Source organism: Oculina patagonica, chromosome 9, assembly GCF_052425735.1.
Source record: "Oculina patagonica isolate OP01 chromosome 9, crgOcupat, whole genome shotgun sequence".
Taxonomy (NCBI): domain Eukaryota; kingdom Metazoa; phylum Cnidaria; class Anthozoa; order Scleractinia; family Oculinidae; genus Oculina; species Oculina patagonica.
In genome coordinates this window covers 23377303-23393281 of record NC_135766.1, presented here as the reverse complement: position 1 = coordinate 23393281, position 15979 = coordinate 23377303, and the positions used below count along the sequence as shown (strand labels likewise).

At 42.4% G+C, this 15979-nt stretch overlaps 4 protein-coding genes across 10 annotated transcripts in view; 1 reads left to right on the top strand and 3 right to left on the bottom strand.

Annotated features, from left to right (window-relative positions):
* Positions 1-15979, bottom strand: part of LOC144666872 (uncharacterized) — a 93352-nt gene that overhangs the window by 18719 nt on the left and 58654 nt on the right. Inside the window, exons 1-2 of one of the 7 annotated variants that reach the window (XM_078528282.1) lie at positions 9589-9706; positions 9379-9480 (exon numbers count right to left, since the gene is read on the bottom strand). The exons of 3 other annotated variants lie outside the window; for them this stretch is intronic. In XM_078528282.1, the coding sequence (XP_078384408.1) occupies positions 9379-9391 (13 nt within the window). In that variant the 5' untranslated portion in view covers positions 9392-9480; positions 9589-9706. Of the gene's footprint in view, positions 1-9378; positions 9539-9588; positions 9707-15554; positions 15676-15979 lie in introns of those variants that run through there. 3 more of the 7 variants (XM_078528283.1, XM_078528281.1, XM_078528290.1) reach the window with 3 other exon arrangements.
* Positions 973-3452, bottom strand: LOC144666645 (uncharacterized). Its single transcript, XM_078528040.1, has 2 exons — positions 3405-3452; positions 973-2612 (listed from the first exon to the last, which is right to left on the bottom strand). The coding sequence occupies exons 1-2, from the start codon at positions 3450-3452 to the stop codon at positions 1158-1160; spliced, it is 1503 nt and encodes a 500-aa protein (XP_078384166.1). The 3' UTR covers positions 973-1157.
* Positions 6962-8692, top strand: LOC144666905 (uncharacterized). Its single transcript, XM_078528345.1, has 3 exons — positions 6962-7821; positions 7999-8094; positions 8236-8692. The coding sequence occupies exons 1-3, from the start codon at positions 7034-7036 to the stop codon at positions 8387-8389; spliced, it is 1038 nt and encodes a 345-aa protein (XP_078384471.1). The 5' UTR covers positions 6962-7033; the 3' UTR covers positions 8390-8692.
* Positions 13329-14878, bottom strand: LOC144666644 (uncharacterized). The gene is made up of 2 exons (XM_078528039.1): positions 14727-14878; positions 13329-14665 (listed from the first exon to the last, which is right to left on the bottom strand). The coding sequence occupies exons 1-2, from the start codon at positions 14876-14878 to the stop codon at positions 13633-13635; spliced, it is 1185 nt and encodes a 394-aa protein (XP_078384165.1). The 3' UTR covers positions 13329-13632.

The following is a 15979-nucleotide window of genomic DNA, read 5'->3' as shown; positions in this document are numbered from 1 at the left end:
CGCCAATACCTTCACTCTATATGCTTCATTAATAAGCCATTTTTGCCATAAATTAATTAATCCAAAGAGATTATCTAATAATTTACAAAAAACTCGTTTAAATAGTGTTACGTCAGTGTTAACCTCCTACATCAAAGCTTCTGAGCAACCTGTTCCTTCACCGACTGACAACAACACTCCAGAGCCCGTTCGGGTTGTCTTAACATTTAAAGATCAATCTTCAGATGATTCTCTTCGCGCGCAACTGAAAGATCTTGGTCAACAAATCAACAACGCCATCCAACCTGTTTTCATCAGCCATAAGATCGAGCGAGATCTCAAAATATGTGAAGTCAAGCCGCTGGTCGTAAACCAACAATCCCTTATTTTATAATTTATCATTTCAAATGTGACCTGTGCGATGCAGTTTATGTTGGTTTTACAAGCCGGCAATTGCACCAACGTGTCGACCATAAGGTAAATAAATAGCGGGTGATGCAGACTGAACACTGGCGTTGTATTTGATTTCAGTTAATTGCATTGCCTTTTGAATACATAAAAAAAAAACATTTTTTGTAAGGACTTCTAATTTTGGAGACAAGACATGAGTCAAAACTGTTTACATAACCACGCGGTAGTTGCACATACCACAGGCGGCCCAAGCGCACTATGTGAATTATTCATAAAGTTTCAGCGAACGTGACCCTTGCCTTTGAGCGGTGTTGTGTTACAAAGATGCGATTTATAAGGGTTTGTATGGGAACTCAACGATTTTCTTTCAAAAGGAATAATATGTAATGTTTTGCTAATAAAATCGACTAACCTTATTACCTTGTTGTATTCTTTGTTGTTTGTCCGCTTTTTAGGCCATTTTGAAGCGTTTTCGGCGAGTTAGCGCTGGCTGGTGGTGTTCCACAATAAACGAAGTGAAGGCTGGAGACCTCTGAGCGAACCCTCGCCACGCGAAAGCTAATAAAAAAAAAAAATAAATAAACACTTTATTAACCAATTTCTAAAAGAATTACAATGATTTGACTATTCGAATAAGAACTTTATATATAAACATATTATTTACATAATAATAAAAACAGTGTCTTTAAAAATGTAGAAAAATAGTAAAAGCGACTTCGAGAGCAATAATAAAAGAAGAACTATATATTAAAAAAAAAATATTCGATCTAAATTGCAGTACGAGAATTCTCTACTTGAAAGTCCATATCATAAATGTCAATGTTCCTGTTTCTCTTTACAGTTCTTGATCCCCTTAGGCAGATTAAGGCGGATCGGAGGATCGCAAATGAGACTTTTGATCTGATCCAAGACACCGTTGTTGCGTAATCCTCCCCTTTCTTTGCGGCGATTAATTCTGCAAGCCTACTGTGATACCTCTTGCACTCCTCGCCCATTCCTCCGGTGGATGTAAACACCAATGGAGTGAAAGTTCCCTGTTCTACTTGAAGAACCCTGTCTGCGTAAGCCCTCTTCTTCTCATTCTCATGGTTACGGTATATCTGCTTGGGGGTTTGGTCCTTGTAGGAATCCGCGTTGGGGTGACACACCCTCACATCAAAGAACGCGGATCTCTGCTTCTCCCAAAACCCCCGGGCATGTATATCTAGGCGAGCATCTGGCGTTGTGTTAGCGCCGCTTGGTAGCCTCTCTCCAGTCAGTTCTTGAAGGACGGGCTCTATTTCGACATCATTACAGACCATCTTAAGCAAGTCAGCCTCGAGGTCACGGAGTTCATTATGGCGCTGAATTATGAATCCGCCTCTCCTACAAATCATTGCATGATCGATTGTAAAGGCGTCACCGCACACGCACACTGTCGGCTTGTCGTCAATTTCCCAGTCGTACCTGAGCTTTACAGCATCTCGGAACTCGCCTTTATTCAGGTTGTAGCCCATGTCGTTTAATGGGAGGACCGTGAGCCAGTTAGAAGCACCTTTCTCGGTTGCGAGATCAATGGCTCGTTGTGTCTTCTGAGGTAGAGACTCCCTGACATTGCCAAGCCTAGTCTGAAGCGCTTCGTTGGTTTCTCTTCGCACGCACTGCTGTAGTGTCTTGACAGCAGTATCAGCCGGTGTTTCATGATCCTGTGCGATTATTTTCTCGACTAGGGGCGCTGTGATCTTGGTTGACACCTTGAATTGGGACGCTGCATCCTGGCTTGGATTAATAAGTCCAAGCCCCCCTAGCCGCACTGGAAGTGCCACTAGGTCCCTCTCTTCTTTTGTGCAGTGGTGATCAGTGATTGATGGTATTAGTACATCTGCAATAGCACGCTCCAGGGGCTCTAATAGATCTTCTATATCAGGAAGTGTTCTGAGAAAATATGTCCAGCGGTGGCGTAGTCCGAAGGTAAATGCCGCATAGCACGCCTGTGGGTTTGATGTGGCATACTCGGCTAGCTTTACCACCTGGCTCACCCACTCCTCAACCTTTCCATCGACATACTCTTCGAGATAAGCTCGAGAGCCCAGAGCGGCGCCTAGATGTTTTTGTCCCTGCGTAGAGATGTTTATCGCAGTCCCCTCGAAGATAGCTTTAGCATGGTCCTTCTTGTCGGGTTTCGTAATAAGCCAGCACTTTTTGGCGTTAGGGTAGTACCCCAAATCAGGTAAAGTCAGGTTCTAAACAAGTCAACGCAAAATCCCCGAATTGCCACCATTTAGACCGCAGGTTAATTTTCTAACCGTACGATTCGCGCTAGCTTCCAAATTCCCTTGCACGGGCTCTCGAAGAGCTCCGTTTTGCTTCGATTCTGCCCATCTTCACTTCGCCATTCTCCGAAATCCGAACGGCTGCGCTACGAGATTCAAACACTAAAGCTTAGCGACCGCGTCATAGCGACAAAATGACATTCGCCCGACGGGAGGGTCGCTACTTTTGCCGCTCGCAAAATGACACCGTCGGGGGAGCCGGTGCGTGTAATTCGAACTGAAACCACGCGCGTGACCTGTCACTTGAAACTGCACTTGAAACCGCAAAGGGTTTCAATTGATCTGACACTGATTTCAAAACCAGACAGCTCGTTTCCAACGGTTCAAACACTTATCAGAATTTATTTTTTCGCAAACAATCAAGTCCGTTAGCCGTTGGATTTCAGTAAGATTTTTTTTATAGATAGATTCATAACAGTTCTTTTAAGAGCTACATTTCGTCTACTGTAGACCTGTATTTGGCCGTCCGTATACGCGTATTGCAGTATTCAAAACAAACCGATAACGATGTTATCAAAATCGGCTAACCGCGACGAGGATTATCCTCCAAAGAAAAAACGGAAATCACTTGGCTTTTCAGCAGAGTGGAAAATATGGTAAGTTTGATCTTCTGAGGACCAATTTAAAACTGAGAACTGAATTTTCTTTCAGACATTGTTGCTCAAACCCCCATGTTCTTTTCCTAGGGTTATGGCTCATTACGAATATCATGAAGGTTCTGTTACCACTTGTCAAGATATTATCGACCATGCTGATAGTCAGAAGGAAAATGTAAATTGTTCGCCCTTAGGTTATTCTTCCTTGGGTCTGATTGTTCAAGATGCGTGGGGTTACCGTGTGGAAAAGGCAAGGAGAGGGCCCCGTAATAACCAGATCAAAGATCTCTTCGAGATATCGACTTTTTTTGCATGAAGTTAGTATGAGTAGAAGGTTTATCCTGGGCATTGTTGTTCGAACATATCATGGAAGAATTCAAACGTCTTTCAGTTCAAGCATTTTTTATTTTCGCGGAGTAAATGCTGTACTTGTCAGTCGCGATGGCTGGGTGCTTTGCGACTCATATACTTTGGCTTGGTTAAAAAAGGTAAACTTTGACGTTTGCCTTTAACATGTTTAATCGAAATAGTTGTTTCATTTCGAGTTAGAAAGATTTCTACTTGGCTTAATGCAGAAAAATAACGCCTGATCGCAGGTTAGGTTACGCACGACAGAGTTACCTTTTGTCTCGTCACGCAATCTTAACCCCACATTGAGAGTTTAAAAATTTTCGTTTGGATATTACCAAAAGCCGCTTCTCCTCGTTATTCTTTACCTTACGGCTACACATCCCATTTCTAACGACTACATTTCCAGCAAAACAGTTGCTGTTTATTTTTCTAATGGCGATGCATTAACTTCTGAACGGAAGAAACGTTTAACGTTTACTGCTTCCACCGGAAGTAATTTCACAACAGGCTACAAAACCGACACTTAAAAGAAGACCACCAGCTGCAAGTCTACAATGTACAAGACCAGTTTTCTGTTTTAAAGAAATGCCGCACGAAGTTGGACTGTTTAATTTACGAAATGCTCTTTATTAGAAACATAAAGCCGAAACTTAACACGCAATCAGATTCTGTGCGTGCTAAACTGTTTATTTAAAATCTTAATATGCTAATATATTATCACACCCTAGATCACTGACCATCACTATATAAGCCTGAACTCCGTATTATAATTTTAACTTGATAATGATGACATGGCGTCATCGAAACGTCGTTCTATTTTCCTATCGCTTATTTTTCTTCTCAAATGTTTCACAAAACATTTTGTTATTCGAAAGCTACAAAAACACTTATAAATATCACTTAACACATTTAATGATGTTGCAATTAGCGAAGCGCACTAATGACGTCACAGAATTTGACCCCCGGTGTGAGTCAAAATTCGGACAAACAAACCGCTCTGTAAGAGCAATGTATGGTTGGCGGGCACTTTGGAGGCATATTTAGCGATTGTTTCACAAAACCATGGCCAGATTGGCTCGGACTTCGGAAAGCCTTACCTGTGCAACGTAGAAAGCTCAAACCGTGGTTTGAAACAAAAGGATTGTCAAACAGAGCGATTATTCAATAAATGTGTAAAATGTTTTACTCTCAGTTATTGAATGGATTATAAAGGCCCGATTTGCTGCCGGGATTTGCTGAAAGAAAACATTTATTTTTATGAGAAATGCAAAGCGTTTACACTGTTCTTAGTGGCACATTTTGCAACACAACAGAGCTAACCTCAGATTTATGCCACCACAAAATTACACAAAGAAACGCTCGTCCGATCGGTCCCCTTGCCTGACCCGAATATTTAAAGAGGTCAATTTCGTTACACAATTGTCGCGGCAAATACTATTTAATATACACTGTTCGAGCTCGGCAGCTGTAGCTGCAGTCTGTAATAGTAATGGGGATAAATAATAGCTTTATTTAAATCAAACCCGCCGTCAATTCCATTAGAAAGGCGTTTGAATAGCATAATATTTTCGCCCTCTATCTATCATGTGTCGAAACAGATCGGATGGCCGGCGATCAGCGCCGTCAAATTCGGGAAGAATTCTGAACTTCTTGCAACCGACGATCTTTCCGGTGCCTAAATGAAGCAAACATACAAGTGCTATCCTTCGCAATTATATAATTCGATAGTAATTCGCTATCCGCCGCTTAAATTTCTCGGCAGCCTGAATAATTTTGCAGTGGAAATCAAGGTGTCATTACCGGATCTTCGACTAATAAATTCAATTTTGGGCCATTTTTTGGATACCTTCAATCTGTTTTTCACTTACTATAGCAAAAATGTTTGAAATCTATCATTTTTCGAGCCTTTCGAGAATCTCGGCCTCAAATTGTGCCTTTCTCGCCCTTTTTTTCTTGTCAAGAATGTGTCCCCTCCATACAAAGCCTTTGCCAAAACTAAAATTGTTGTCCGACTCACGACTCACTGTGGTGAAATCTATTTTTAGTAATAGTGCGCTTTGCTAGATGATGTTGCAATCCTAAATTGTGCAACTCAGCAGAAATAATCAATTGTCACGAAATGAGTTCCCTTTGGTTAACTATTAGCAACGTTTAAGTGTGTTCGTGCGGGTAATGTTTGACCTCCTGACCTCTTTCAGTGCTTTGGCTAAATTAAAGGCACGGCGCCGCACAGTAAAATCTTAAGAAAAGCAGTCACTTGAGAAACACACAAGTCGTGTTTGCGTTAGTCACGGAGTGAACGTGACATGAATTTTCTTTACCACGTCATCTTTTGCTTTTTAAAACCACATGCCTAGCCGGAAAAATGCCTGCTTACGCATGCAAATATTTATTTTGTTCCGAATGTTCAATAAAATAACCCAAACCAGTTCATTTAAAAGAAAGCCAAATCACGCCAAAATAAAGAGTAGACTATAAAGGCTATCCCATTGTGTTTCTCCGTTTAGCGTCTTCCGACAAGCTTTTGGTAATTCCCCTGGCGCGATGACGTGTATCCCGTGCTTTGACACATTCTTGCTGAGCTTGCAACTTACGTTTCGATAACGTTTCGATTCTCAAAATACCGTAAACTCAAAACAAAAATTGGGATATCCAGAAAATAAGTCGTTGTTTTGCAATATTTAACACGTTCCGGGTAAATTGTACGACTTGTACTCGCTCCGAGCCAAACGCTTGAGTAACACAACAATAAATATTTCACACAAACATAGCGCAGAGTATTCAAACTGAAAATAGGTGAATGATTATTTATAGCTACAAGCGAGAGATCGCGTGACATGGGTCTGACGTAGTGGTAGTTTTAAATAGCTTGGACATGTCCAACCGGTCTTTGTTTTCGCTATGTGATTTTAGGTTAAATTAATATTAGCGCCTAAAGACTTGTACTAGTAAAAATTGCGTTCTTAATCGTTTTAAACTTTGCTGCCTTCGAGCGCTGAACCCCTTACATTCTTAATTGGTTATGTGACGTAAGATTTGGGCTACTCACGTTTTTGATTCTTATATAATGTTTGTAAATTTGACAAGTCACGTTTTTTCTACAAGAACAGAAGTGCTGAATCACAACAATAGAGTGACACTTTACAAGTCACGCGCTTTGATCACCCACAGCGGAAAGTATTCCCTTGAGAAATTAAAACAGTCCCTTGAGAGTTAACAAGAATGCAATCCCTTCCGGTTCAGATTTTAGCCCAGGTAAACGCTATTCTACTTTTTTTTGCTTGTAAACAAGCAAAAAAAGTCGAAAAAACTGTGTACTTAAATTTGCAAAGAAAGCAGTCATCTTGCAGCAGTACTCTAGCAGATGAAAGTGTCGATTCTCTAATGGATGAACTATCAGATATATTTATTCCCAAGGAATGGAAAATGGTTCAAAACAACCCAAATTCGATATGTTTTGTGCGTCTGGAAAAGTGGGAATTTAACAAGATCAGAGCGTCTACAGAAGTCGTTGTCACAAGGCCAGCCAATTCTGCCAATGCCGTTATCGTAATAAAAGCGCATGGCTGCGAGAAGGACTTGAGCGATATTCCTGGGATTCAATCTCTGCCAGTTAAAGAACGAGTGGCCATTGCTATAAATTATGTCGAAAAGTCGTCCTTTTGTGCTGGAATTTCACTCCCATTAGGAGAGTCCCTCCAAGTTTATGTCCCACACATAAGCAGTACCTTCAAAGAATTAGAACAAGAAACCCTAGCGGAAGAAGAATCGAAAGCTTACTCTTTGAGGTGTAAAGTGTTCTCCCTCCCGGGTTCAAAGTGCTCGGAGTGTCGCCAATTAGAAAAGCTCCACAAAACTAAACTTAAACGCCGGGAAAAACGAGTTGGCATCCACGTCAAATGCAATAAACGGTATTTAAGTAAGGAGGAGGTGGTTCTTCAACTCCACCAAGAGCGAAAGCGACGGCTAAATGCCGAAAAGAGGGAAAAGTATTGGAGAGACAAGTTTCATGAAGAGTCCATTGAAATCGAAAGTAGGGATCACGACGACCTCTCAAGCATTTTCCAAGGACTTCCTAAGGAAAAAGTACCCGAAGAAATGGCTTGCTTCTGGGAACAACAGAAACGTATTTTAAATACAACAAGCAAGCGTGGTTACAGGTGGCACCCCAAGTAAGTAGAATATTTTTGTGCGAGTACCACAGTACCTTCACGTATAACACGTAAAGGTAATGTCATGAACTATAACCTAACATATAACATGAGCAGTCCTATCCAGGCCAAAGAACAGACCTAATGGAATACACTGATTTATGCCATTGCATTAATCTGTGCTACTTTTATTTTCAGGATTATCCGATTGTGTATCGACTTGTATTGTAAAAACCCCCACGTTTTGGATCCATTAAGGGAATTTATTACACTTCCAAGCAACCGCACAATCAGGTAAATCTTTTATCTCCTTATTAATAGTACCACTACTAATATGCCCTTAATTATCTACAACTTGCCTAAAGGTAACTTAACACAACATACTGAAGAATTTGAAGTATTATTGAAAACTAAATAAGCCTTCATATTGTACAGATTTTACAAGAACAAGGTTGACGAAAAGCCAGGATGGAACGACCAGGTGTTACGGTGGTGTTTAGAAGCAGCCCAGGAGAGGGGTCTAAAGAAAGAAGACTATTGGGGAGGCTTTTTAATTGATGAAATGAAAATTCAGGTATGCTTGAAATAGATTTATAGATATATCTTCGGTTTTTACGTTAATTTTCGAATTCACATTGATTTAATTGTAGGAGCATATTTTGGGATTATAATACTACACGCCTCTGTAACAGACCCAGTGGAACCCACCCAGAGGATTATTTTCCCCTACCCAGTAAAAATTCAGTATCCTCGGTACCCAGTGAATATTTTGTTTTTACCCGCCTATTTTTATGCTTCCCCAGTGACTTTGCGCTGTGAATATTGTCGAACAAACCTATTTAATAACAAGCCCATATAAGCCAAGCCATTGGGAAATTGGCCAACCCAGTGACTTTGTTCAGATTTCACTGGGTCTGTTACAGAGGGGTAATACTGATTAAATACTGATGTCCTGTGCTCCCCCAGTCTTTTACATAACACTAGTTTGTAAATATTCGTTTATAGTGGAACACCACCAGCCAGCGCTAACTCGCCGAAAACGCTTCAAAATGGCCTAAAAAGCGGACAAACAACAAAGAATACAACAAGGTAATAAGGTTAGTCGATTTTATTAGCAAAACATTACATATTATTCCTTTTGAAAGAAAATCGTTGAGTTCCCATACAAACCCTTATAAATCGCATCTTTGTAACACAACACCGCTCAAAGGCAAGGGTCACGTTCGCTGAAACTTTATGAATAATTCACATAGTGCGCTTGGGCCGCCTGTGCACATACCTCAGTCACCAAGTCACGCATGTATGGTTCACTAGTACTTATTCAGTACTGTAAAGAGGAGATACCGATACGCAGATAAAAAGATACACTTTAAAAAAAAAACACTCCATGATTTTCCAAAGTATACTAAGCGGATACGCGAAATGATTCGAAATACATGGTCTATGTTAATTATCTCAAAGAAATGGCGAGCATCACGCGAGTAAATAGGGAACCTCATTAATTGTGTTGAGAAGGCATGCAGGAAAAGCAACATAGACTTCAGCTCTTTTCTCAGTGAAACACTGCAAAGAACTCACCTCTTTCAGCCATGGTGTATTCAGCAATCGATAATCAAATCCCGCTGAAACTCACTTTACGAAAACAAAGCTTCATTCAAGTCGACAGAATCGTCTGGAACTCTGAAAGAGGAGAGGGTCAGTGACTGTCACTGCTTTCAAACGTTCTTATACCTCCCCATATTAACCATAATTGCTCACGCGAACGCAAGAAAACAAAACGTAAGTTACCTTTTGTAAATAGACAAAAGTAAGCTAACTTATTTAACTGACGCTACGATGAAAGCGGGATTGAAGTTTATCACTACTTCATTCGACATATTAAAATTTAGCTTGGTAGCGAGGCCTTGAGGACACACACAAAAGATATTTTTCAAGCATGATTATTCGTTTCTTTTGTTTGAAGTATGTTTATTCGTTTCTTTTGTTTGTAACCTCTAGGCTTTTAATAGCTTGTAAGCTGAATTTTAATATATCGAAAGTTATTAGCGCTATAAATACCTAGAGCGCGTCATCAGATTGGAATTTCTCGTGACGTGAGTGGGTAGCTCGCGGGATGTCACGCGCGAGTGATTTTTTCTCTTTCAATTCCGCAGGCTAAAACATTGCAAAATTTTCCTACTTCCTCCCTCTCTCCTTAGTACATGTGCACGCTTACAAGCGCAATGAAAAGTTAAGCGTGGGAGATTGGAGAAAAGGAAAAAATAAAGCGAGAGCTGAACTATAAAGAAGAGAAGGCAAGCCTGGTCACTTCCCCTCGCTGGTCGCCGCGCGACATAATTTATCTTTTTCGATTTATTTTCTGTTGAATTTCCTTTGGGAAACTCGACTCTACCTATGAATTAAATTTGGGGTATTGAGATTTTTTAACCTAGTTTTTTTTAACAGCGTTATTCGTAACTCCCCGTTGCTTTTAAATAGGCCCGGCAATTCCGATATATTAATATTTTAACCTGGCTTCGAGGTTTGGGGGAATATGTAGCAGGGTCTTTTTCGGGGATTTAGCTCTATGGCTGAGCGGGAAGTGCCCTGCCACCTTCCGGGATCTTTTATATCAAGTGGACCAAAACATCATCAAGGAACATGCTGTTTAATGGAGATCTTGACTCACTCGCTTACAGGCAGAACTCAAAGTTATCACAAAAAGGACAATTGTCATAAACGAGTTGTAGCCAATAGCGTTTCGACAACTAAGTTTGACTTACGTAAGCTATACAAATATAGAAAATTCTGAGGATATTACTTTCCACGCCCTTAAAACCTGGAGCTCATAACTTATTCGAAGGCTTTGTTCTAAGAGCAGGTGTAAAAACCTATACACTAGCTTTACGATAACAGAAGATTGTGTTGTTTCAATCTACCTTTTTACCGAAGAAACGTTCCGACTTCCTCCCCCTTAGTTTCGCTGTCCTCAGCTGTACAAGAAATTGGGAGTAGAAACAGCAAGACTTAGGATTATAAAAACTAACGAAGAGTTCTTAATCTTAATAGAACGAAAAACTACGCAATAGGATGATCCAAAAAAGGCATCCGAAATATCCGATATCCAAAATTGACAAACATTGCACTTTTCAAACTTACTTGTAGCGACTGAATTCTTCTTTTTAACTTAGCGATGCTCGTGACACGGGAAACGTGGACTCCTCTGGACCTAAACATGAAACATAGGCTCTCTTGGCCTTCAATAAAACGATGCGCGACAACGGTACAACTGAAAAAAATACTTGAATTGATGTCACAAAATTACGCTTAGCTTAAAATTGAATCTCAAATCTGTACTAGTAATTGGCAAGCACAACACTATCAACATGTTCAATATAAAATTAAGTTCAGGGCTGCAATTGAAGTATCTTTCCGGGCGATGGGCTTTCTATCTCGTCTTTCTTCGTCCACGTCAGTGTTCGCTTTAGTGTGCTGTACGAAATCCATTGTTTTTCTTCGGCTGGGGTAGAACTGAAAGTCAAACTGAGCGAACTCATACTTCTGGAGCTTTGAGTCAATGGCATCCGTCGCTGGATTTGTCGTTCCTTTCTTACTTCTTATCTTGATTTTTCAATGTCAAGTCCTGGTATGATTCTATCTTCGCAAAAGTCACAATCTTAGTAATCTTTCTTAGTCCATCCGGTTATTCATGTAGATTTACTCAGAGAACGCACTGCTTTGTCAGGCTTCACTGAGGGAGTCTGTCTCTTCTGGCTGGTCTTGAACTTCACTTGAGGGTGAGCTTGAAAGACGTAGTTTTACCATTCCTGATGTGTAGTTTGATCCACTTGATACCCGGATTCTCCACCAATGTAGCAGGGTCTTTTTCGGGGATTTAGCTCTATGGCTGAGCGGGAAGTGCCCTGCCACCTTCCGGGATCTTTTATATCAAGTGGACCAAAACATCATCAAGGAACATGCTGTTTAATGGAGATCTTGACTCACTCGCTTACAGGCAGAACTCAAAGTTATCACAAAAAGGACAATTGTCATAAACGAGTTGTAGCCAATAGCGTTTCGACAACTAAGTTTGACTTACGTAAGCTATACAAATATAGAAAATTCTGAGGATATTACTTTCCACGCCCTTAAAACCTGGAGCTCATAACTTATTCGAAGGCTTTGTTCTAAGAGCAGGTGTAAAACACCTATACACTAGCTTTACGATAACAGAAGATTGTGTTGTTTCAAATCTACCTTTTTACCGAAGAAACGTTCCGTAACAAATAAAACAAAAGAAATGATTTATTCATCCCTGAACCTCGACGCGATATCTTTTGATTTATTCCCCCAAGCCTCGGAACCAAGTTAGTATGTTAATATATCGGAATTGGCCTATTCGAGTGCACTTGGTACGCACGCACGCGGTTTTTGCTCATTTCAGTATCTCCGAAGAGTATCGGACGAAACCGTGCGTAAGTCAATTTCATCAATATTCGATGTTTAAATAAATAGCCACTAGCTTATTGTAAACCAACTCGAGCCAGTCAGAGCTAAAACAATAGTGATATATCGGAATTGGCGTATTACAGCTCGTGGTCCTCGTGGTTTTTACAGAATAGTTGACTTTGGGTTCGCCCCTGGTCAACCATCAGCGGTTAGAAACCAAGAGCTCGACAGTTACACCCGTAGTGACGTCGGATCAAGTGAAGTGATCGCTAACTGGAGGTTAAAAATAGAGGAAATTTTCAATCTACAAGAGGCTGCCGCACACAAGATATTCCGACTATAGTGATTTCACTGAGATATTTTTGGTATTTTGAAAACACTGTCGCTGACGGTAGGTCAGCGACAGTGTTTTTCCACGGCAAAAGCTTTTATATTCTTTTGGTAGCTGGGGAAGCGGGTTGCGGGAGGCGAGGGGGAGGAAGGAGTCACATTAGACTTGCCACAAGTCGACCTCACGAGTTTTCACAGTAAATAAGCGAGCAAAGCGAGCCTTTTAGGCCGCGAAGCGGCCGTGCGAGTGACGAAGACGCGAGAGGTCGACCTTCGTCCCGGCGCGCCATAATAAACAAGACGAAGGACTTTATTGAAAGTCTAGAGTCACATGGGTATCTGAACTTTCCACATCCGGTACATAATTTCAATTTCGGTTCCCGCTCCCTTACCTCTTCGACTTTTTCTGCTACAAACGTTTTCATCTTTACCAGTTTTATCCACCTTGGGAATCTCACTTCACACCTATCAAGACCGTTCACAGCCTTGCTACTTTTCAATGCAAAAGAATGAAAAAAAAAATACAGCAAAGGAAGCGACCGCGAGCCCACAGCAGGAGGGGTGCGAGCGGGGTACCCAGCGAAAGTAGGCTCAAAGACCGGACACAACAGAGCGGCGGAAATCGAGCCTACAGCGAAAGGATAGAAAGGAAATTGTTCTCGCTCACCACCCCGCCCCCACCCCTCACATCTTCCCGCCGCCATTCTCTCCAACTCTTTATCCGCGTTCAACTATTGAAAATAATTAGGAGGTCACAATTAAACAGTTAAGCGAAAAGACCATTTATTACGCGTTAAAGAAACGTTACTGAAACGGCTTTAATAAAATTCTACAGCACCATGATTTTTCTAAAACGTTCGACTGCTTTGTACACAAAATACAACCGGCTTGAAGTAAAATTCTATGCTTAACAAAAACGTGTCCGAACTCCGAGAAACACTCGGTGACAAGGCCTCGACTGTCCGAGTTAACTTCGTGAAGCCTTCGGAAGACTCCGATATAAGCTGAGTTTCAATTAACGATCATTAACTATTAGAAACTTTGGATAGAACTATCTCTAACACATTGTGTTGATCACCGCCTCCATCTATCCCGGCTCCAATGCTCTTTAAATCTTCTCTCTCCTCTGCGTTCCTCGTATCTTGGTCGTTCGTCTACCGGATATTCGTGTCTGTCTCGCCGCTGCTCATCATCGTACCACTGGCGTCCGGGCCTGTGTTGATGTCGCCAGTCACTCCGTGAGTCGGAGGCTCGGGAATCCCGAGGGAAACACGACTCACTTGAATCACCGGGTCGGGCATCCCGAGGGAAGCGCGTCTCGTTGTACCAACCGCCTCTATGCCTTTCGTCCATTCTTCTTTGCTCGTAATGCTCATCTCTGTGCTCGCTTGGCACTCGCCTGTTTTCCCGTGATTCCATGCGCGATTCATGAGCCGCCAGCCGCGCACGCTCTTCTGGACGAAGACCGCTGTACTGTTGTCCTGTCTGCTGAGTGACGTTGTTCAAGTGACGAGTAACTTGTGGCGGTTCAGATGGGTTCCATCTGTTGGTATGACCGCTGTCCTGAGGAACTGGTTGCTCTCTTTGATCAGAGGGAGGTCTGGAATGAAAGCTTTGGTCAGAGGAGGTAGAATGATGATGAACACGCGATGTGGGTGACTTTAGACTTCCACTGGTAGAAACATCAGGCTGCGGCATGCGTCCAGTTAAACCGATTGACACAGGCTGTCTGTCGGGAACACCGGAAGACTGTGGTCCACGTCCAACTGTAGGGTCATTATGCACTACGCGTCCACCTACAGGCATGGGTTGCTGGTCAGCCACTCCGGAGGGCTGAATTATACGCCCACCTGACGATACTGGCTGCCGGTCAGCAGCACCTGAAGAATGTGGTGTTTGTCCACCTACAGACATGGGCTGCTGCTTAGCCACACCTGAAGGCTGCACTATGTGTCCAGCTGAGAACTGGTTGTTGGGCAGACAAAGGTGACGGCTGTGGTATGTGTCTATTGGCAGACACTGCCTGGTGGTCAGAAGGACCTGAATGCTGCAGTAAGTGTCCAGACGAACCAAATGCCGTTTGATGTCTATCAGTTGTACTTGACAACTGCGGATCACGACTACTGTAAGCTATTGGTTGCGATGCATTGTCAGGAGAAGACACTGACTGCAAATCACGACTGGCTGGTACAACAGGCTGCAGTATACTGCTAGTTGATGCCACAGACTGGATGCCATTGCCTGGTGTGTTCCTGGGTTGGCTGGTTGTGTTTGCTGTGGCTGCTGCAGAAGTCTCACTGGATGCGGCAGTAGATCCCATTGGTAGCACTGTACTCAGTGCCGCCAGATGGGGGCTTACGCTTTTAACAGCAGCACTTTGAAGCCTCTGAAGAGTGGATACCAGCATCTGAAAACTAGAAGGTTTAGAGGACTCTTCAGATGTCACAGGTACTGCAGGTTTGGCTGAGGTGGGGTCGGTGGGGTTCAGATCAAGCTCTAACCCTTCCTCTGGATCATACGGAGCATCATCATCATCAGCCACTTTACTCTCGCCTCCCTTAAGCTCTACGTTAGCAGTGTCTGGGGCGTCTTTGTCCTCGCTCACCCCTTGAGGTTCTTCATTTCTGGAGGCTGTTCCTTTCCGTTGGGTCTGTGCTAAGATGTACTGCCGCGCGCGCTCTTGAAGATCCAATAACTGCTGTTTCTGTGCTTCAAGAGATGCAACAGACGACTTGTCAGTGGAGACAGAGGGAGAGGTCACGGCTCCAGAGGAAGACGTCATTGAAGGTGTTGAGGTTTCAGAAGCAGGCGAGGCTTTAGCTGGTGAATCTTTCGTCTCTTTGCTGGCAATCTTGGCTTGAGTGGTGTTGTACTGGAACACAATGTCATCAATATCAGCTGGTGGTGAATCGTGAAGTTCACTCAGCACGCTTCGCTTGCTTGCTGGGCTGTCCACTGTACCTCCCTCACTGCTGCTAGTCTCGATGCTTGCTGAACTGGTTCGTCGCTTTGGTGGCGGTGACAATGAACGCTGACTGAGTGCACGCGGGCGTTTGAAAACAGCCTTGGATCGGACAATAACACCAAGCAGCATATGAGGACGAGGTTCGTCTAACCCTGAGGGTGGAAAAAATGTAAAAAATTGATCAGGTACATGCTTTGTTATGTTGAGTCAGCAGGTGAGTGAGACACTGAAATTACCTGTTAGGCCAAATGTAGGAAGCTAATAGTTAAAGACAATAATAAAGTATAATCGTTTGTCACACGATGTAGTCACTTGTGATCTGAATTGCGAAGTTTTGACCGCATACTGCTATTCTTCATCAGGCAATAAGGTTTTTTTTTTCTTTAGGGAGTCGGCTTTACGTGAGGGTAAGGTTCCTTCCTGCTGACACCCTATTGCATTTCTTTTTTCTCTTTA

Excerpts from the sequence above, each read along its gene's own strand:
- LOC144666645 (XM_078528040.1), bottom strand. The coding sequence starts at position 3,452 with ATGGTCGATAATATCTTGACAAGTGGTAACAGAACCTTCATGATATTC. Across the intron at positions 2,613-3,404 it reads ACAGAACCTTCATGATATTC|AACCTGACTTTACCTGATTT; the intron begins GTAATGAGCCAT and ends TGACTTGTTTAG.
- LOC144666905 (XM_078528345.1), top strand. The coding sequence starts at position 7,034 with ATGGATGAACTATCAGATATATTTATTCCCAAGGAATGGAAAATGGTT. Across the intron at positions 7,822-7,998 it reads GGTTACAGGTGGCACCCCAA|GATTATCCGATTGTGTATCG; the intron begins GTAAGTAGAATA and ends TTTTATTTTCAG. Across the intron at positions 8,095-8,235 it reads CCAAGCAACCGCACAATCAG|ATTTTACAAGAACAAGGTTG; the intron begins GTAAATCTTTTA and ends CATATTGTACAG.
- LOC144666644 (XM_078528039.1), bottom strand. The coding sequence starts at position 14,878 with ATGGGATCTACTGCCGCATCCAGTGAGACTTCTGCAGCAGCCACAGCA. Across the intron at positions 14,666-14,726 it reads CCAGCCAGTCGTGATTTGCA|TTGTCAAGTACAACTGATAG; the intron begins GTCAGTGTCTTC and ends CGTGATCCGCAG.